At 40.5% G+C, this 22,476-nt stretch overlaps 1 protein-coding gene across 2 annotated transcripts in view; it reads right to left on the bottom strand.

Moving 5' to 3' along the window:
- STAC (SH3 and cysteine rich domain) overlaps nucleotides 1-22,408 on the bottom strand; it is a 103,892-nt gene extending 81,484 nt beyond the window's left edge. Inside the window, exon 1 of one of the 2 annotated variants that reach the window (XM_024756525.1) lies at nucleotides 22,225-22,408. In XM_024756525.1, coding sequence (XP_024612293.1) covers nucleotides 22,225-22,335 — 111 coding nt within the window. In that variant the 5' untranslated portion in view covers nucleotides 22,336-22,408. The remainder of the gene's footprint in view (nucleotides 1-22,224) is intronic. The other variant, XM_024756533.1, reaches the window with a different exon arrangement.
- Nucleotides 22,409-22,476: the final 68 nt, after the last annotated feature.

The following is a 22,476-nucleotide window of genomic DNA, read 5'->3' as shown; positions in this document are numbered from 1 at the left end:
GTCACAACTACTGGGCCTGTGCTCTAGAGCCTGCGAGCCACAACTACTAAGCCTGTGAGCCTAGAGCCTGTACTCCACAACAAGAGAAGCCACCACAAGGAGAAGCCCATGCACCGCAACAAAGAGTAGCCCCCGCTCGCTGCAACTAGAGAAAGCCTGCACACAGCAACAAAGACCCAACGCAGCCAAAAATAAATAAATAGATAAATTTATTTTAAAAAATGAGCACAAGTAACACTTGGGAAATCTGAATAAAATAGGTGGATTTTATTAATGTCAATACGTTGCTTATGATATTATGCTATAATTTAGCAAAATGTTATCCCTGGAGTAAACTGGATGCAATGTACAAGGGATCTCTCTGTATTATTTCTTATAATTGCATATGAATCTATAATTATTTCAATAAACACTTCAATTAAAAGAAGTAAAAAATTTCCATCATCTATTTATTTTGATACTTTTTACATACATAAATTATCCTGCACATTTTGTCCTGTGATTTGCTTTTTCCATGTCAGATTATAGACAGAAATAACTAATTTTATTAATATTTCTCCATGCTATGGATATAGTGCATTGTACTTAATCATTATAATAGTGATGGAAACTTGAGGCTGCCCTAATTTTAGCTATTGCAAGCACTGCTCGAATAAACATTATCATATGTATATCTGCATGCACAGGTACATTTAATAAGAGTAATATAATAAAAACTAATATTGGTGCGTGCAACTTATGGGCTGGGTATTGTGGTAAGTGCTTTGCACGTGTTACGCATTTAATTGTCACAATTACCCTTTGAAGTAGGTTTCATTATGATCCCAATACTACAAATGAAGAGGCTGTGGCTTAGAGAACTGCCACTAATTCCCCAAGAAGGATGGTGGAATGGACTTGCTGGTTCTCATTTTTAAAAAACATGCTGTTGTTATATGATTGGAATTCACTTGAGTTTATGTATTTATTTAGAGTGGATTGACATCTTTACAGTATTAGTTCTTCTCATCTAAAAAATGTCATGCCTTTACACTAATTTAGGTCTTCTTATTTGCTTTCCATAATGTTGGCATGTTTCTTCACATTGCACATACATACTTCTTGTGAAAGATATTCTTCAGTATGTCATAGTTTTTGCTGGTGTAAAGCAAATTAATGGATTTTGTATTTTGAGCTTGTCACATACAGAATTGTCTTATATTAGTCATGAGAGTTTCATTTGATTATTTTAAACAGACTTTCATATAAACTGCTTGTCATGGCAATTTTGTCTCTTCATTTTACTATTTATTCTTCTTGCTTATTTTCCCATCCTGGCATTTCTGGAGCAGTGTTGAGTAACACAGGCAAGAGTGAGCTTTTCTTGTTCCTCACTTTAAGGGGACTCATGATTCACTGCTACATTGGAGTGTTTGCTTCAGTTTTCTGGTGGATAGTCTTTAGCAAGTAAACACATCCTAGTGTACCAGGAATCTTTTTGATAATCAGGAATTCCAATTGATTCTGCAACAGTGGAGTCAAAGCAATTTTCTCCTTTTTTTTTTTTTAAATCAAAATAGGGAATTACATACATTTTAAATGTTTTGCTGCCCATGATTTTTGGGGGTCCATTCTCCTTGGTTATGAGAAATTCATTTTTTAATATACTGATGGCTTTGTGAATGCTTTATGCAGTATTTAATTTGTATCTATGCTCTTTCGAGAGAGATGATGACTTTCTTTTCCAGAGTCATCCCAATGTCGTGATTTTGGATTCCAAGTTGAATGTACGCTTCCCTTAGAATCTGAAACCATGGTGCCTTTGACTCTTACACTCACTCAGCCTGATGTGACTCATTTTCATTATGAGAAGGTCACCTGTTTTTTAATTTCTGGAGACATCTAGGGATTTTTCTCTATTCCTGAAGTTTAGAAAGGTCATTATGACTCTGCTAATTGTGTATGCATAGTTCTTTCAATTTTACTTTTCATATCATTCTTATATTTTCGCTTTTACTGCTTGACACTTACATTTGACTTTTATTGCTCACAAATTGCTTTCATTTTGAACATTTCTGAATCCAATATTTTTCTACTTAACTTTTTATTAATTTATTTTTCATATTTAAAAAATCCTTAATTTTTTTCTACTTGTTTCTTTAATTATCTTCTGACCTCCATTTCAGCTGTTCTGTCCTAGTGGAGATGACCTGTTGGCTTCCAGTTTCCACTTTCAGTATCTCCAGACCTTTATCTTATAAATTATCTTTCCTTTTCTATCTCTTTTGGGAAATTACCCTACTTTACCTTCCATTTTACTGATGCAGTCTTCAGATTTGTTCGTTGTATTTTTCAGGCCTTGCATTAATTTTTTTTTTAGATTTTGGAAATCTTATTTTTTCCAAAAATTCATTCCTAGCATTGGTTGTCCCTTTTTTAAAAAAAAATAGAAACGAATTCTTTTGATACTGTCACAATACTTCTTGAATCTCTCTGAAGATACCAATTAGAAAGTAATTTTATAGAGTTGCCGTATGATCCAGCAATCCCACTCCTGGGCATATATCCGGACAAAATTCTAATTCCAAAAGATACATGCACCCCTATGGTCATAGGAGCACTATTCCCAAGAGCCAAGACATGGAAACAACCTAAATGTCCATCAACAGATGAATGGGTAAAGAAGATACAGTACAGATATACAATGGAATATTGCTCAGCTGTAATAATGCCATTTGCAGCAACGTGGATGGACCTAGAGATGATTGTACTAAGTGAAGGAAGTCAGAAAGAGAAAGATAAATACCATATGATATCACTTACATGTGGCATCTTTAGCAGATGCAAACTATTATATAGAGAGTGGATAAACAACAAGGTCCCACTGTATAGCACAGGGAGCTATATTCAATATCCTGTGACAAATCATAATGGGAAAGAATATATAAAAAAAGAATGTATATATATGTATAACTGAATCACCTTGCTATGCAGAAGAAATTAAAACATTATAAATCAACTATACTTCAATAAAAAAAAGTTATTTTAGTCATAATCCTTGTGTTATCTCTCATTTCCCTCGGTTAGTTTATTTAGTTGTGCTTACTCATCCTTCTTACCTATGCTTTTGTTGTCTGTTCTTATTTATGGGTGAAAAACTAGCTTGATCACACAGGTAGCTGGGATGAGCTTCCTCTGCAGGTAAGGCTCTGAGTACATCACTCCCTGGATCCATCTGAGTTGGGAAGGCTGACAGGCAGCCTCTGCTTTAGGATATCTGGGTGGGGATCGAAAAGGCAGGATGGAGGCTCCCACAAATCCCAACATATGGAGGGTTTTACTTTGAGAGTTGAATGCTTTCATATATTTTATTCCTGGGTAGAGCTGCCTTCTGTCTATTATTTTCTTGGAGTTACAGTTTTTGAAGTCAGGAGTTATATTGGGCTCTTCTCCTCTGTCTGGCCCCTGAATCCATTCTGGGTGACTTCCTAGGCTAATGTTTTAGGTTGTTTAGACATAAGTCCAGAGGTGTTAGCCTCCAGCAGGAGCGTATACTTCTAGCTCTTGGCATCCTTGGGGAATGAGGAAGAATGACAGAGCCTCTGGGTGGGTAACTGCCGAGACCACCCTTGCTCTTTGCATCTGCTAAGTCTCAGCTTGGTGGGGGGATCTCCTGAGCTCTGCTGGGAACATCTGCTCTCATGGCTGTAACTATTAACTCCAGAATCTGCTCTGGACAAGTTTTCTCTTATCTGCTTTCTCCATTACTTCAATACTCTCTGCTTCACATCTTCCACAATTTCCTCACAAATTCTGGCCTGCTGATGGTATCATTTCTTGTTTTACCACCATCATCGACATAATCTTTTAACCTACGTTATCTGTTATGTCAATGGGATTTTGCGAGGAAAGGCAATTAAATACCTACCCCTGCTCTAGATCTGAATGACGAGCCTTCAACGATCTTTAAAATAAGGCTGACCATTCACCTGGACGAGTTACCGCCGCCTCAGCCTCAATTTGCTCACCTGTTGTTTGGATCAAATATTAACCTACCACAAAGGGACTGTTGTAAGGATTAGAAACCGGATTCAGAGTACCTGGGTGACAGGGACTCAGTACATGGCACCTGCCCTTACTATCTGCACTACAGTGATTTCGCTGTGCCTCACTGGAGGGGAACACTATACCTACCACTGGACGGACGGTGCGACTCAGCCCGACACGGGACACAACCTGCACGGCTTTCCTTACAGAAGAGCGCGAGCGAGCAGCCTTCAGCACCCAGCCTCAGCCATGCACAGAGCGGGGAGGCTCAGGAGAGTTAACCAACGGCTGTAAGCTTCTGGCTTCTCATCTCTAAGGTGGGCACAAAAACAAGAGCTGTCTGGGAAGGCTCTGTGCAGGTTAAGTAAAATAAGGCCTGGAGAGTGGTATGTAGTGACCAGTCCTTCCTCTGTCCTCTTTCTCCTCTTTTCACACTCACTCTTCCCCTCCCTCCATCCTCCTCCTTTCCTTCATCCTCTCTTCCTGTGTTTCCCCTATTATTGTTGTTGTTGTTGCTACTGAACCAGGACCCGGAGAATGTATTAATCCTTTTATTCACTAAAAATAGTTTTTGAATATTTACCCTTTCTTTAGCCTCATAAGGGAATAAAATTTGAAAACAGATATAGTGCTTTCCCTACAAGCCGTTACTGCTTTTGGAATGTAGATGTGGAAAAGGTAAATCAAAGAAGCAGCAAACCAACCAGCAAACAACCAACGGGAACTTAGAGCCAGAACTGGGTACAAATTTCAGTGTAGACTCGTATCAGTCACATGCCCCAGGGGAAGTCACTTTGCTTTCCTTAGCCTTGACCTTTGTGGTTTCCTCATCAGTAAAATGAGGAAGAAATGGAATGATGTACACGGATCACCTTGCACAGCAAGGCCTAGGGAAATGTCCATCCCCTCTCCCTTCCCCTTCCCTGGCTCTGCCAAACCCTGTAGTGGGGATCACACTGCAGGGCCAGCTTCATGGGGTCACCACCTGTGTATGGTCACTCAAAGCCCTGCACTGGGAAGAGCCCTGGGTTTGGTTTAATTCTCTGCTGTTGCTGTCGAGATTCTTAATAATGTTTGAACAAGGAGCTCTTACTGTCATTTTGCACTAGATCTGTAAATTATGCCGCTGGCTTTGCTTGCTGTGACACAATACATGGAAGGATCTGTATTTGTCTTCCCAGTAGACAGGGACGAAGCAGAGTCCCAGATGCGCGAAGGCAGCAGCTACGGAATCTTACGGCCGGCTGTCTGTGGCTTCAGCTCTCCCAGTGCCATTTCTATCCAAGTTCCCAAAGCAGCTGGCACAGGGCTCCTTGGGTTTCCTGCAGCACTTGTAACTACAGCTCTGATCTGACACACTTACTATTTTCTATCCAGGTCTTTAAGGTAGTTCTCTGCAAGGTTCTGGAAGTGAAGCAACTTCCTGCCTTTCTGTTAATGACTTTTAAAGGAATGAGCGTGTTTGGAGAATAATAAAACTTCTAGGAATAGGCCGGAAAAGGCGGGCTCATGCTGTGCACGTACTAGAGTATGTCCTCGAACGTGAAAGCCCTGCCAAGGAGATGCACAGCTGGGAGGTGTCCCTGCCTCCTTCCTGAACCTTCGGTTGGCCATCTGTTCCTTTATTTCCAGAAGGGATAGAGACTGCTTTTCACAAGCCAACGTGACTTCCAAATGGAGGGACAGCAACCTTCTTAGAGGTTTGATTTCCCGGTTGTTTCAAAATGAACCCCAAAAGTTGTTTGTTTGGGCAAAGTCAGTCTCAACCATGTGAAGACCTCCTTTGCCTTCTTTATCCAAGTCCACAGCTGGGGAAGGAGGCAGGGGCTATGGGAGGGGGAGAGAGGCTGGGCCAACCCAGCGTGGTCCTGGCGCTTCCCTCCTCGCCAGCTGAGTTCACTCTGGCCATTTGTGGGGTGACAGAGGCTATGGCCGGAGCCCTTACATACACGCAGACCGTCTTGAGTCAAGAGAACATCTGTATGTAATTACAGCCACAGCAATAAATTAAGAGGATGGCTTCCACAAGGATGAAGGTACCTCAGTGGCAGTACTCAAAGTGTGGTCTCTGTACCAAGCGTCAACATTACCTGAATCTTCCAGCACCAAAAGTCTGCAACAACCAAGCACACACGCCTTGTCTCTCGATTTACTGGCCTGTCGTGGGGTGAGCAGTAGAAGCTTAGACTGGGTAACAGCCGTGGCCACCACCTCTCCCCCCAGACCCCCCCGTTCACCCTCCTTCTGCCGTATGATGCAATGGTGCATTAGGGGGTAAGCAGCCAGTTCCCATGGCCTACAGCTCTTAACATGCTTTCATACCATGGCTGTCTATCAAACTTTTTTCAAATGTAGCGCTCTTTTTCTGACTAAAAAATTAGCAAAATTCCTAGCTGTAGAGCATGGAAAAGGGGAATGACTGCTCTAGCTGAAGCAGCGTAGGTAGAACCCCGAGGTAGTGGGTGCTGTTGGTGTCCCGCCCAGATCCTCTCTACTGGGGCCCTTGCACCCACCTCCCAGATGCCTAGGTTTGCAGATCATTCTTTGTTCCCAGAATTGCCCTCAGCTAATGGAAACTGTCTCCCCTGGGAGACTGTGCAATGTCTCCCTTCCCCTCCGCCGACCCCTGGGGTCAAAGACTGATTGATACAGAGTAAAGCAGTCCTGCCCTATTGCTTTAAGGCCGAAACAACCCTGTGGGGCTGTCTGTGCCCCAGAGGCCCGCTGTGGATCGGGCCAAGACCACCTGAGATGACATTCTGGATCAGCCCCATCTCCTGTCCTTTCCTGCTTTCCTTCCTCCTCGTAGGTTTCTCCAGAGAGTACACCCTCCATAAATTACATGCTTCTGAAACCTCATGCTTTTCTGTTAGAGATATCAACTTAAGGTGAAGGAGAAGGGGGGAAAAAAAACCACCTCAGTACCTTCTGCAGCTACAGCAACTTTACATGTTGGAAATAGGCTTCCTCAACGTTGGACCTATATGATTTGATGATTCTGACCACTGAGAATGAGGACAAAGCTGTTGCTCTCCCCATGGGCCTCTGTCTACCCCACAGCTGCTGTCCAGAGCCTGGGAACCAAGGGCACGGGCTCTAAGAATGAGATTCAGGCTCTCTGTGCAGCTGTCCAACCAGGTTGTGGACAAACTTACAAGGGAAGGTCCAATTAAGAACCAGAAAGTGTCCTGCCATGAAGCTAGATGGCCTGGCATATTGCTCTTGGCTCCTGATATACAAGCTTAAAATATCTCCCATCTTCAACCCCATGATTTATTACAAATTAGAGTATCAGGTTTTTTACTTCCTGTTGTCTGCCAAAGTCACCCTATAGGCAGTCTATAAATGGAACTTTGCCAAAATAATTCTAACCACAAGGACTAATAAACAAATCACCTATAAAACCACTGCTTTCTCAGACAAGTTCATAAAATTCATGAAATTCTAGAGCCCTTGGGTTATCAGAACCAGATTGAAGTTACTCCTTCTGGAAAAGAGACCATTCAGTGATTAAGAATCTGCATATCTGAGACGCTTCAGTGGGCTAAGTTGTGGTCTGACATGAAGCCTCCTGATTGTACATCGTGTTCTCTCTTTCATTCATCTGAAGAACCATAAACCACATGCTTTAATTTTGTAAGTTGGATTTTTTTCCTTTTGCTCTTTTTTTTCTCTCACACAACATATTCATGGAACATTTATTTTGATAATGTTACTGTACTTCCAGGCTATATATCTGAGGAGAACAGATAGAGTCCGGTATAGCAATTAGAAAAAAATCACTCCATAGAAATTGACAATAATGAAACCTATTTTGGAATTTATCTTTTCAAATGTTAACTGGAAGGTTAGATCCATTGGGGATGAACACCAGCAAACTGATCAACACATGAAGGATCCAGTACAAATGGATTAATGAAAAAAATGGATACCAGAAACTTGAGCTTAATCAATTTGTCCTTTAAACAAGAATTAAGAAATATCAAACCTATCAGGAACTCAGCAACTGATTATGGAAAATGCAGCTAAGAACCAGAAAATGTAAGCAAAAAGTTCTGATGAACCAATCACTAGGTAAAGTCACTAAGTAAAATCAAACCACTGAAACCCAAAAATCCTCTATTTACTTCCCTGATAGTCCATTGAGTTCAGTTTCTGTTTCCTCTTAAGGAACATGAAATTCCAACTAGTGTGATGATTTATTTTCCAATACAAAAGCAAACGAAAAGAAGCATGTTAGAAGACTCAAAGTAGCCTGCAGAGAGAGGATGGTCTTTGTGTAGGAAGAGTATGAAAAATGTTAGAGTCAGACACAAGAAACAGGACAGCACAGCAGTATGGAGTCATTAGTGCAACGGGAAAACTCTCCTGCACGTGAAAAGTTCAATAACTAGTGTTTAAAATGGTGATCCTGAATAATTAGGAAAAGGAAATTACAAAAGCAATATAATTGCTTTGAAATTTACAAAGCATTTGCAGCTCTATTACACGTGAGTGAAATTTCATGTGGCATATTCTGCTTTTGAAAGTACGGAGATGTGAACCTTGCAAGCAAAATTCTCAATAGGGAAATGCCTGGAACATAAAAGGACATGTTCTCTTTTATCTGGAAGGGTTGACCCTCCGGAATGACTCCTTTCCTGAGCATCCTCGCCTGAAAAGTTTTCTCTGTACTTTCTTACACTTGGAAAGATGGTGCAATCATTGTGCAAAGTCTTGGGAATGGTCACAGAAGTGGGTGGCAAGGTGGGAGAGAGTGGAGACAAGATCTTAGGAGGAGAAAAGTTTAAGGACTTATGAAGTCAGGATATTTGGAAGAGTCATCTGCAGTATATGAAAATCACCGATGTTTATGACAGGGCTAGGGTTGGAATGAGTGAGAGTGAGCCTGGAGAATGGAGAGACCTACTCGGGTTGGTAGGTGACTGCTGATTTTAGCAGTGGGTAGAAGAGACTGAGTGTGTGGATTTTAAAGCTATACATTTTAGAGGAGGAGAGATCAGAGTCTGGAAGCAGTAGTGAGGCAGCCTCCTCAACTACCAAGCCTGACGAGGGAGAAAAGAGCCACCATTTGAGAGGCTGCAGGGGAATGGCTGGGCATCAGAGTCAGAAGTGAAGGACACATCAGAGACGTTGAGGAGAGAGAGGATTTACTGAAGAGTAAATTCCAGAGGGTAGAGTAGAGAGCACCGACCGCTGGGGAGGGTGGCAGACAGAGCTGACGATAGATATGCAGACCTGTATGGAGATTAAACTGTGAGAAAGGAAGGGAGCTCTGCAGCCTTGTGCTCTTCTGGTGATTGACATGCCAGGGAAAGGGGTATCATGGGAATCTTTTCCAAGGCTTCCGAGTTACCTTGTTCTGATAAAACTGACAGTGCTGGAGATGAAGAGAGGAAATGTGGGTGTCTTACCGGGGCACAGAGCACTCTAGGATCTCTTTTCACTGCTCTCTCTCTCATGTCAGTTTGGAGGGCAAGGTAGCAGTGGCATTCCTGGGAGCCCAGGGTGCTCTGGATCCCTCCTCTTTATTCTTTCTCTCGTGCCTGACCTCAGTCCTTCATGCTGTGGTCACACCTGCTCCCAGACCTGAGGAAAACATGCTGACCGACACTTCAGCTACGGGGGCCATTAGGAACAGACAACAGGTCCAAGTTTCATTTTCAGATAAATGAAGCACCCTTTGAAGGCTGACAGACATCTTGTCTCCTGTCCACCTGCTTCCAAAAACCTCTCTATTCAGGCCCCCTGGGGGTCACTGAGGATGAGTTCTGGTTTTCTGGCTTGGCTGACTCCATGCATAACGCTCATCTCTGGATGAGAACACAAGAAGAAGAACACACAAGAACTGAGCTGGCATCTGAGTGGAGAACGATGAGTTTAGTTGAGGGTAGGCTGAATTTAAAATATATGGAGGGCATCAAGACAGGTTGCCCAAAAGGCAGTGGGATATATTGGTCTGGAGCTCAGAAGAGTGATGTCTGTGTTGGCTTCAGATTTGGGTGTTATCAGCTGGTGGATGAAATAAAAAGAATAGGTAAGATGTCCCAGAAAGACCCAGAGAGATTATGAAGAGTGAGAAGGGCTGAGGGCTGAGAATAGAATGTTGGGGAAGACCAACCCTTGAATGATGGGTGGAGGAGAATGTGATGGCCAACAGGACTAGTGAGGAACTGTTACAGCAGTAGAAAGGGAATCAAAGGAAAAAATGAGATTTAAGGAGGGAGCAAAGAGGGAGCACCTCTCTAGATAAAGGCGGAAACGTGAGCACTGGTATTTAACTTTCCTGATTCCAAATCCAGATCTAAGGGACCACTGGTATATAAACACAGAGAACTACAAAAAAAGGGATTTCATAAGATAAGAACACATAGGAAACCTGCTAGAAAGAGTGAGGATGAGATAAGATTGAAGGAAGGTCCCAGGGCTCTCCTATAATAACTCATCCAGAGATATTATGAAGATTTAAATGAAAGGAATAATTTTCAGGCAAAATACAAGTTAACAAACCTGATTCATGTCAGTTTAGGAAAAGAGAATAGAATAAAAAATACAAAAATGTTTTCAAATTTTATTTTAAAATAGGTGCCAGTTTTAGATATTGTCCCATTTTTTTCAAACATTCAAAGTGGAGATCTGGGTTCTACAAACTATTCACAGAACAAAAACCAAAAGGAAACAAACAAAAACATCCATGTATATCTTCCCAAATAATTTTTTTAAACTTGGCATATCCTTAAAAATAATATCTGACCAAGGACACAAAATGACAGAGAACAATATTTCTTATGTATATAGATGTAAAAATAATAAAGTACTGGCAATGAAAACCTAGTAGTTTATTAAAAGAAAATCCCCATGGTCAAGTGGGACCTTTTCCAGGAATGTAAGAAGAGTTTAATTTAGGCTATCTATTAATATAATCCATCACATAAAGAGGCCAAAGGACAAAAAAAAAATCACATGATTACTCTGATACTTGCCAAAAAGTCATTTGAAACAATTCCACATCCATTCCTGGTGGAAATTCTTAGTAAGCTAAGAACATTACCCAAATTTACATAAGAAACACTGTCTCAGTTTAATTGCAAACAGAGTGGGAAGTCTGGAATTTGTGTAGAAGGAGGACTTAAGAAATGATTTCGTTGGAAATGGATTTGTCTTAAAGTTAAATTTGCAAAGTACCACCTGATGTTTCTCAGACTGAATGCGTACATTTTAAGTGGCTTGCAGAGTAACTCGAGATACAAAAGATCTAAGAGTACCCCTTAGTACCAACACTATACAATATACACCTATACTCAATGTATACTTACAGCAAAACTTAGGTAGCACTTAAAGTTAGGTACTAGCCCAATACCTCCACTGATACTTATTGTATTTGGGGATATCTACTGCAATAATATTCTGTCCCTACCTACCCCACTCCCCTAACCCCCAAAAGAGATAATTATAGTTAGAGAGGCAAAATTATTTTTGTAGATACTATGATAATCTAATAATAATAGCTAACATTGACTCACTATGTGCCATGCACTGTGTTAGGCACTTAGGATACACTCATTAACCTAACCCTAATGACAGTGCTGCAAAAGACCATTAGTATGCTCATTTTACAGAAAGAACAGCGAGGCTCAGGAAAGTGAAGGACAGGGAAGCTCATTAAGTGGCATCCCAAAGTCGTACACTGGGATTTGAACACAGCTGCTTCTGACTCCAGGGCCCACAATGAATCAGTAAGCAACACTGTACTTCTTTATTAATGAATAAGAAATGGAATCTAAAAGACCTTAGATTACAAAATTAATATAAAACTAGTAGGAAATAGCTAACAGAGGATTGGGCAAAAAAGTATTTGAAGAAAATTACTAAGCGTTTATGAGTGGCATAAAAGACGTTTCAATAACTAAAGATATATACTATGTTCCTGGATGAGAAATCCCACTGTATGTAAAGATTTTGCTGAAACTATCTTAAAAGTTTCATGCAATTCTTCTCAAAATATTATAACTTGATGGAAAATCAAAACAGTGAGTGCAGTTAAATAAATAAATTCCCAGGAAGGTACCTGTATTATCAGTTATCAGTCTATTATAAAGCTACAGTAATTAAAACATTATAATTGTAATGTCAAAGTAGTGTGTAGTAATAAATGCAAAATCATTAGAATATAACAGATGACTGTAAAAGACAACCTAGTACATATTACCATTTATTACATAATAGATCCAACATTTCAAATCAGCGTAAAAATGAATTGTTCAACAAGTGGTTTTTTTCATTCAGAAAAAAGTAAAGTTCTTCCTTACCACATAACAACATAAATTCCGGATGGATTAAAGTGATAAAAGTAAAAAGTATATAATAAGGAGCTAGAGAAACACACAGATTAATATTTATTTGCTCCTAGGGTGGGGAAGACCTTTCTAAATATAAATGGGAAAAAGAAGCCATAGCTAAATAAATTTGAGACATTTAACAACATAAAAAAATAATCTTCCATGTTGAAAATGTAATAAAATTGAAAAACAAATTTGAATCTGGGAAAACGTTAGCAACATATATGAAAGATTGTGGTTTTAATATTTATAAAGAATTTAAAAAAAATCAATAGGAAATAAATGCTCTATTAAAATAGATGAATATATAATTCACAAAAAAATTTTAATATAAAAAGAATACTTTCTAGTGAATAAATGTAATAAAACAATAAAAAATTTCAATATATCTTTGCCCTTCAAATTTGCTGACAGAAGGCTATAAATCTAAAAATAACAAAAATAACTAACAAGAAAGAAAACAACTCAAAAAACAGGCAAAGGCCTTGAATGGACATTTCTCCAAAGAAGATATACAAATGACCAATAAGCACATGAAATGATGCTCAACATCATTAGAGAAATGCAAACAAAAGCCACAATGAGATAGTATCTCACTCCCATTAGGATAAAAAAAAACCCAGAAAATAACTAGTGTTGGTGAGGACGTAGAGAAATTGGAATCCTGTTCATTCCTGGTGGGAATCTAAAATGGTACAGCCATTGTGAAAAACAGTATGGTGAATCCTCAAAAGATTAAAGATAGAGTTACCAGATAATCCAGCAACCCCACTTTTGGCTATGCACCTAAAGGAAATGAAAGCAGGGACTTGAACAGATACTTGTACACCCGAGTTCATAGCAGCATTATTCACGATAGTCCACTGATGGATGAATCGATAAAGAAATGTGGTATATACATACAATGGAATATTGTTCAGCCCTAAAAAAAGAAGGAAATTCTGACTTATACCACAACATGGATGGACCTGGAAGATTTATGTTAAGTGAGATAAGCCACTTACAAAGGGACAAACATTAAATGATTCGTCATATATGAGGTACCTAGAGTTGGTCAAATTCATAGAATCAGAAAGTAGAATAGTAGTGGTTGCCAGGAGCTGGAAAAAGTAGGAGATGGGGAATAACTGTTTAATGGGTACAGAACTTCAGTTTGGGAAGATGAAAAAGTTCTAAAGATGCTGACGGTTATACAACAATATGAATATATTTAATGCCACAGAAAACTACACTTAAAATGTAACCATTTAAAAATTAGTAAGAAGGTAAATTTTATGTTATGTGTATTTTAACTCAAAAAAAAAATCCTAGGGAGATTGAATTTTACTGCCTACATATAGTGGAGATCTGAAAAGAAAGAATGAACAAGAAACAACTTTCTCACCAATTCAGGTTGATGAGAAAGAAAATCTTAGTATAGACATAAGGTGGACAATAAACAAACAAATATTTCCTTGGGAATTCATAATCACAGATCTGCCTTCACATAGATTTGGGGCTTAAATTTATACAACACAACTTGGTCTGAGAATCCCCAAACTGAAAAAAAGTAACAAAGATTTAGGTTCTCAGGTAACGATGCCTTGGGGCACTTGGTGGAAGCAATCTCTGTACAGTGGACTCTATTACTGGAAGAACTAATAGTATGAGGATGTCCATTCTCTCCAAATGGATTTGTAGATTTAACGCAACCCCAGTAAAAACCCTAGCAGGTGTTTTTGTGGAAACTGATTAGCTGATTCTAAAATGCATAATGGACATGTCAAGGGCCCAAAATAACCAAAGCAGTTTTGAAAAAGCAAGGCAAAGCCAGAAGTCTTACTCTGCCAGATATCAAAACTTTTTAATAAAGCCATTATATTTAAGACAGTGCTGTGCTGGTACAAGGACAGACAAATAGACCAATGGGGCAGAGCATCAACCTCCACATAAATCAAAAATATAGCCATCCAATTTATGGCAAAGGTGGCAGTGCAGTGCCGTAATGAATCTTGACCCCTACCTCACACCCACAGCAATTTCAAACGGATTATAGACTTATGTGTGAAAGGCTAAGCAAAAACATTTCTAAGAAATACTAGGAGAATACTTTCATGCCTTTGGGGTAGGCAAAGATTTCATAAGGAGAACACAAAAAGCACTAACAACCATAAGTGAGAAAATTAATAATTTGACTACACTCAATAAGAATTTCTGTTAAGAAAAGAAAAGCCACAGGATAGAAGAAGATATCTGCAACACATTTATCTTTAAAAGTACTCGGATCTAGAATATGTAAAGAATTCATATAAATTTTTAAAAATGACATATAAGCTAATAGGAAAATAGACAAAAGATTTGAATAACTACTTCACAAGAAGACATTCAAATGCCCCAAAGCATAAAAACTGCTTAATTCGGGACTTTGCTGGCAGTCCAGTGGTTACGACTCTGCCCTCCCAATGCAGGGGAGAAGGGTTTGATCCCTGGTCAGGGAACTAAGATCCCGCATGAGGCATGGCCAAAACAAAACAAAACAAAACAAAACAAAACAAAAAAACTGCTTAATTCATTAGTCATTGGGGACATACAAGTTAAAACCACGGCACAATACCACTAATCACCTATGAGAATGGCTGAACTGAGAAATACAGACGATACCAAATGTTGGTGGGATGAGGATCAGATGGAACTCTTATACATTGTTGGTGGGATCACGAATTGGTACAGATGCTTTGGAAAGTTGACAGTATCTACTAACACTGAACTTATGTATACCCTACAGCCCAGCAATGTTGCTCCTAGGTATACATCCAACAGAGGTGCCACAAGGAATATGTATAAGGATGGTCAAAGGGGTATAACTTATGGCAGCCAAAACCAAGAAACAATCCAAATGTCCACCATCAATAGAATGGTTAAATAGTGGTCTATTCACACAGTGGAATTCTATATAGCAATGAAAATGAAAAACTATTGCTACATGCAATGGTATAATTGAATCTCACAACATAATGCTAAGTGAAAGAAGCCAAGCATAAAAGAGTACACACTGTATGATTCCATTTATATAAAGGAAGGTTAATTTATGTTGTTAGAAGTCAAAATATTATTTATCTTTGGGAAGGCAGTGACAGAAAAGGGTATGAGGGAGATTCTGGGGTGCTGATAACATTCTATTTCTTGATTTTTGTTTTGGTTACATACTGATCAATAATTTATTTTTTGAAAATTCATTGATCTGTAATCTTGTGTGCACTTTTTGGTATGATGTTATATTTCAAAGTTTACAAGAAAAAAAGCTATGATAGGGCTTCCCTGGTGGCGCAGTGGTTAAGGATCCGCCTGCCAATGCAGGGGACGTGGGTTCGAGCCCTGGTCTGGGAAGATCCCACATGCTGTGGAGCAACTAAGCCCATGCGCCACAACTACTGAGCCTGCGCTCTAGAGACCGTGAGCCACAACTACTGAAGCCCACGTGCCTAAAGCCCATGCTCCACAACAAGAGAAGCCACCACAATGAGAAGCCCGCGCACTGCAATGAAGAGTAGGCCCCCACTTGCTGCAACTAGAGAAAGCCCATGTGCAGCAACGAAGACCCAACACAGCCAATAAATAAAAATAAAATAAATAATAAAAATAAAAATTCTAAAAAAAAAAAGCTATGATAGATCTTTCTAGAGAGCACTGTGTCAGTAAGAATAAAAGACCTTCCAAGTGTTTATATCCAGACCTAGCAATTTTACTTCCCATGAAACGAATCAGAAAAATATTCAAATGTTGATGTATCAGGAAGCCCATTTAAATATTGATATTTTTTTAAAGCTTGAAAGCTGAGAAATAATCTAAATGTACCATCAGAAGAGACTGACGAAATAGATATGGTACAACAATGACATATACCACCTTTATTTAATACTTATCTAAGAATACAAGAAAACTGTTTATGTACATTAGGTAGAAGAAAAAACACAATGTGCATTTATGTATACATTATTTCAATTCTGTTTCACGTGTGTGTGTGTGTGTTAAAGGAAACCTGAAATACAGCAAAAAAAACCCTAACAATCCTTATGTCTAGGTCATTGTGTGATAAATGAATTTTTATATATTCTGTGCTTTCCAGTTTGCTACATTTAGTGCTTATTACTTTTATAATCATGAAAACAACTTAATAAGGACATAGTCAACCTTATAAATCCAGCTGTATCTGAGCAACGCTTAGATTCTTTGGCAATGTGGAGGAAACAGCAGGTTACTTTTGCCAGAACCATTTCTTTGGATTGAAGTACAAATGGGAAATGAAGAAGAGAAAGTAAATACAGATGATTCCAAGTATCTTGGCTGGAAGGGAAAATATCTTGCTTTCTTTGACATTCTGTAATTCTTTTAGTCTAGACCAGTGTTTCTCAAACTTGGCTGTACAATGAAATCACTAAGGAGCTTTATAAAAGTGCTGATTGCTGGGACCTTCACTCACAGATTTCAATTTAATAGGTCTAGCCTATGGTCTGGACTCTCCAGGGGATTTGAATGCAAGGCCAAGGTTCCATTTTCTTTCTTCTCCCCTGAGCAGAAGTTAAATTCCTTATCAATAATAGCTTCATATATATGTAATGGGTGAGCTGGCCACAAAGTAGGCAGTCAATAAATAGTTGCTGATTGATGGACACAGAAATCTTTCCGGGAGATGCAGGGCACATCTTCATGGTTACGAATTGCTTCTCAGCTTAGAAGGTGGTCCAGATTCAGAAAGAACCATCCACAAATGAAGGGACACCTTGGTCCATGGCTCCAGTGGTGCCCTATGTGGCTTATATCAACCTTTCAAAATCAAAGTCACATGCTGGTGAGTCTATGGCTAATCTTCTTGGGGATGCAACATAGCTAAGATGAAATCTCACTGCAGTCAACAGTATAACCGAAAGTGCAAAGGGAGGAAAACTCAGTTATACTATGGGAACGTCATTTTTGATTACTGAAATTCTTCCAATGATGACATTTGTGATTGGTCAGTGACAGAATCATCTAATTTGAAGCAGGAAGAGAAAGTAAATAACGCTTTATGCTTACAAATGCTTTCAACATATTGGGTGTTTTACCTATTCTCAGGCTTTACAAAAAGCCATGCCAATTGGGGATTAGCATCCCCTTTCTAGATTTTAGGAAGCTGAGGCTCAGGGAGGTTAGGCAGCTTGCCCATAGGCACAAAGATGGCAACTGATAAGAAGAGATTTGACCTCTTGTTTATTGGACCTCAAAACCTGCAATCCCTTCATATCATCAAAACGTGACTTTGTGTCATATAAGCGATGGCAAAGGGCATCCATACAAAACTTCATGTGACACCTTAGTAAGATTTTTATGTTGTCAATAAGTTAGTAGGAGAAAAGACATTCATTGCAATAAGGGATGCTGAAACATGAAATTTTTCTTAGTATTCAACGGTCTCTGTCAAGCACTTAGAAAAAAAATTAGATTGTGGTCTTTCTGGGATAGTTAGTGGAAAGATACAGGGGTGAGGTTCATTAGTGGCTTTCAAACGCTTTCAACTAGACTAATTTTATGAAAAACAAAACCACATAAACTAGATTATGACTTGTGCTTACTGGAATTTACTCTGAGGAAATTGTGCTGGGGTATCCAAGGTCCAAGACGGGGACCTTCCTTAGACTATTGGCAGTAACTACCTGTGTGATCTTAGGCAAGTCACTACCTCTCTCTGGGCCTCGATTTACTCAACAGAGGGAAAAAAAAGGGAGGGGATATTTAAATAAATATTTAAATAAACTTTGAAGGCTTTATTGAGCTGGTATAAACTATGGATCCTTTCCCCAGACAATGCACATATACATGTACACAAGCAATTCTGAAAGTTCTGGTTGTTCACAGATATTCCAAAGACAACTTGTGGACCTCCAAAGAATATACTGACGCTTGATTTAAAACACCTGGAGTATGTGATAATGGGATTGTAGTCATGTTTACAAAAAGAGCCCTTATTCTTTAGAGATGCATCTGGAAATATTTACGAATGAAATGCTTTGATGCCTGGAACTTGCTTTAAAATGATCCAGTGTGCATGGGGAGGGGTGGGGGTAGTGCTGGGGGTAACAGATGAAGCAAGATTGTCCATGAACTGATAACTGGTGAAGCCAGGTGATTAGGTACATGATGGTTCTTTATAGTATTTTCTCTGTGTTGAAATTTTCCATAATAAAATAAATTTACACAATAAAAATTAACCATAATTTTACAAATACCCAGAATAGATCATCTCCAGTGTTTCCAATTCTAATATTCTATGATTTAGCATTCCAAAGAATCTGCAGAAATGGACTTCCGGAAACATTTTATGTGCTCAGGGCATTGAATCATTATCATTCTTCTCTAATGGACCCTCTAGACCAAAGGGTTTGCTGTGGCCCGGTTTTCCAGATGGTTCTGTGATATTCCATTTAATCACTTCCGTAAATATACTTTTAGGGAAAGAGTAGCAAAATCAAATGCAAAGAAGCTGTATAAGAACTGGGCTTTAATCATTTCACATGATAATGTGGCTCAATTTATTTTCAAAGATTTCTTAAGATGAGAAGACCAAAATATGGCTGCAAGTGGCTTTTAGTAGCATATAAGACACTTGGTTAGGATGTTAGGTGAAACAGTACAGGATGTAAAACAGTACACAGGCATGAGAGACGGCTGCAGGTGGTTGACAACTTGTCCTCCAGAGCCATGCTGCCTGGGTCCCTGTCCATGCTGTGTCACTCAACTAACTATACAATCGTGGGGGAGTCACCTAACCTTTTTGAGTTTCCGCTTCCCTATCCATAAAACAGAAATAATAGCAGAGTCTCCCTCACAGGGTTATTATGAAGGGTCAAGTTGTGCCTGACAGACCAAACACTCAGTAGATGCTCACCATTTTTCTCTCAACTGTGTAAATATAAAAATTAATGAAGGGCTTCCCTGGTGGCACAGTGGTTGAGGGTCCGCCTGCCGATGCAGGGGACACGGGTTCGTGCCCCGGTCCGGGAAGATCCCACATGCCGCGGAGCCGCTGGGCCCGTGAGCCATGGCCGCTGAGCCTGCGTGTCCGGAGCCTGTGCTCCGCAACGGGAGAGGCCACAACAGTGAGAGGCCCGCGTACCGGAAAAAAAAAAAAATCAATGAAAAGAGGCAAATATACAATCAAGATATCAGTAGGTGTCTCTGGACTGGACCAGTGGGGAATTTTTAAAACTTTTTTTCAGGACTTTTCAAATTTCCACAGAGTATTTGTTACTCTTATCATGAGAGAAAAAAGTTATTTTAAAAATGTGTAGTGAAACCTAACAGCCAAAACAAATCAAATATATAACCAAACAGAAACAAGACTCACAGATACAGAGACTAAACTAGTGATTGCCAGAGGGGAGGGAGGTGGGGGGAATGAGTGAATGAGGTGAAGGGGATTAAGAGGTATAAACTACTAGCTATAAAATAAGTAAGTCACAGGGATGCAATGTACAGCACAGGGAATGTAGTTAACAATATTATAATAACTTTGCGTGATGACTAATCTATAAAGACACTGAATCGCTAGGTTGTACACCTGAAACAAATACAGTACTGTAAGTCAACTAGGCTTTAATAAAATAAAAGAAAAAACTAATTTTAAAAGTCTTTCTTGAGAAAGTTTACTGTCCAGAGGGGCTGAACCATTCTGTCCCAAACGGTATTTTGACAAACAAACCACTTCAGAGGAGAGTAAGATGGGATGACTACATGTCCACATTCTCCTACCAGACGCTCATCCTCAAGGTGGAGGATCCTTGTTAGCGCCAATAAGCTTTAAAATGTGGCACTGCTGGTGCAGAATAAGTAGAGCCTGCCTCTACTACCCCTGTTTCATGCCATCCTAACGTTCCCTTACCATAACCCCTCCACATCAGCAGTGTAGCCTTTTTAGAAGCATGGGCCCCTTGGAGAGTATCAAAAACACTATGCCCCCCCCCTCAAATTTCACCTTCAGGCACAACATTTTGCATTCAATTTCTTGGGGTTCATGGGCCCCCCACAGTCCATCTCCACTGATTAAGAACACCTAAGCCATGACAGCAAATTTAGGAATGTACAAATACACTTTGAGAAAAACTGACGTGTGCAGATCCAAAACCATAAACCAGATAAGTTGGTGGATAATGACGGGTATTACATACGTAGGTTTTGCTTTGCCAAAGAATTTACATTAGGATATCTATAAATAGCAAGCCCATACAGTGTGTTTGAACTGTGCTTCTGTATAAGCAAATCCTAAGCGCTTTCCAGAACGTACCTACTGCAGAGCAACAGGCCCAATTCAAAAAGTTGAATACTAGTTTCACTCTTGAGTTTAGCTGCATTCATTTACAGTATTCTAGATCACCTTTGAGGTGGCCACTACCCCATATCACTTAGGTGAATGGAGGTCAATGATGGACAATGATGAGACAGCCAGAAACTTCCGGTCGGAGGGGTAACGGTCCATGTGTAGGGGTTGTGAGATGGATTTGGAGTGAATCATCTATGGTGAGATGGATCCCATCTCCTTATCTCAGGAAGGAAAAGAGTAAACATGGATCGAGTCCTTACACTGTACTGGGATGTACAGTCCTTACACTGTACTTACTATGCCTCACAGTGATTCTGGAAGGTGGGGTTTTGCCCCCATTTCCAACTGCGTTTTAGAAAAGTTAACACATATTTCAGGTCAGATATTTATCAAAAAAATAAAATAAAGATAATGCAAAGCTCTTTGTCTTGGATTAGCATCTCTGATGGCTAACTTTTGAAGGCTGGGGTACACACAGTGGGCAGCATCACTTAAACTGAGAGCCCCTTAGCTGTGCTTTTGATCCTGCTGATTTGTCAAAGGCTTCCAGGGATGTGTGTGAAGGGAGATAAGGATGGGACTCTTCTTTGCCCCATCTGACCTGCCCTCCAGACTGGCATCCTCCTTTCCTTCATTCCTACACAGGAACTGCCCCACATTCCAAAGACATCCAGGGAACACAAAAGGAGATCTGGATAAAGAGCCAGGAGTCCTGCCCTTAAAAAATCCATATAACTACAAACTCCATCTTATGGTTTTCACTCCCGGCTGAGATGCCATTTGGCATCGCACAGCTAGCAGCCGCATTTTACTTTATCCTCTTCCAAGATTTCCAAACATGTGCCTGGCACCCACGAGAGTTTCAGAGGAAGTGTACCAGCGACAGAAGTGCTGCGGGGTTGGTTTTGTGTATGTCAGTGTAACTCTCATGAAAGCAAGTGTAAGTCCGAGGATTAACTTCCACAAGAGGAACATTAACTTTCCCGAGAACGCGTCATTTCCCTAGTTTTTCTGAAATGAGCTGTATCTGAGGTTAGGGATGAGCCCTGTTAAGCAAAGGGTCTCAGACCTTTGGGATACAGGCAAACCTCTGCTGGTCCGCAAGTGCCCCAGCTTTTCTGGAGGAGTATCCCTCGGCTGTTTGTCCCTCAGCCTTCAGAAGCCACCTAATACTTGCACGCGCTTTGGGTGCATGCAGGTTCAAAGCACAGAACAACCCCGCCACCACCACCCAAGAAAGCTATATGAACCAGGAGTCAACTGAATTGCGGGTGCTCGCTGGGTGGAAGCCCTGCGCAAAGCCCCCGGGCTGTGTGGGCAAGAAAGCTGGGTCTCCAGGGATGTGGTCCAGCATCGCTATCAGAGAGTCCTGCCGTACATTCAAATCTCAAGAGAGGTACAGTCCTTGAGAGGAACTGGGGACGCGTCTCAGGCTCAGGCGCCAGCGCCAGTAGGGAGGAAACAAAGGTGGACAGAGGAGAGAAGGAGAGTGAGTTTGTATCCTCTCGGGGCAAGCGTGCGCGGTACCTTGGATTCCTGGCTGCCGGTGGATGCAGGAGAGGGCGGTTGTTCGGCGTTGGTCGTCTCCTTGGGCAGCCCGTCCACGCCGTCCTCTCGGGCGCCGCTCGGGGGGATCATCTTGGCGGCGCGGGAAAGGTGTTGGGCTCCCGGAGGAAGAGCGAGGCTAGCCTCCCTGCGGCGCGCCCTCCTCGCCGCGGGCCGGCTTGCTCAGCTCCGGAGGCCGGGGACTCCCATCCTAGCCGAGGCGCCGACGCGCCC

This window comes from Neophocaena asiaeorientalis, unplaced genomic scaffold, assembly GCF_003031525.2.
Source record: "Neophocaena asiaeorientalis asiaeorientalis breed wild unplaced genomic scaffold, Neophocaena_asiaeorientalis_V1.1 scaffold265, whole genome shotgun sequence".
Lineage (NCBI taxonomy): Eukaryota > Metazoa > Chordata > Mammalia > Artiodactyla > Phocoenidae > Neophocaena > Neophocaena asiaeorientalis.
The sequence above is the reverse complement of the archived record's forward strand: the minus strand, read 5'-3'. Positions and strand labels throughout refer to the sequence as shown.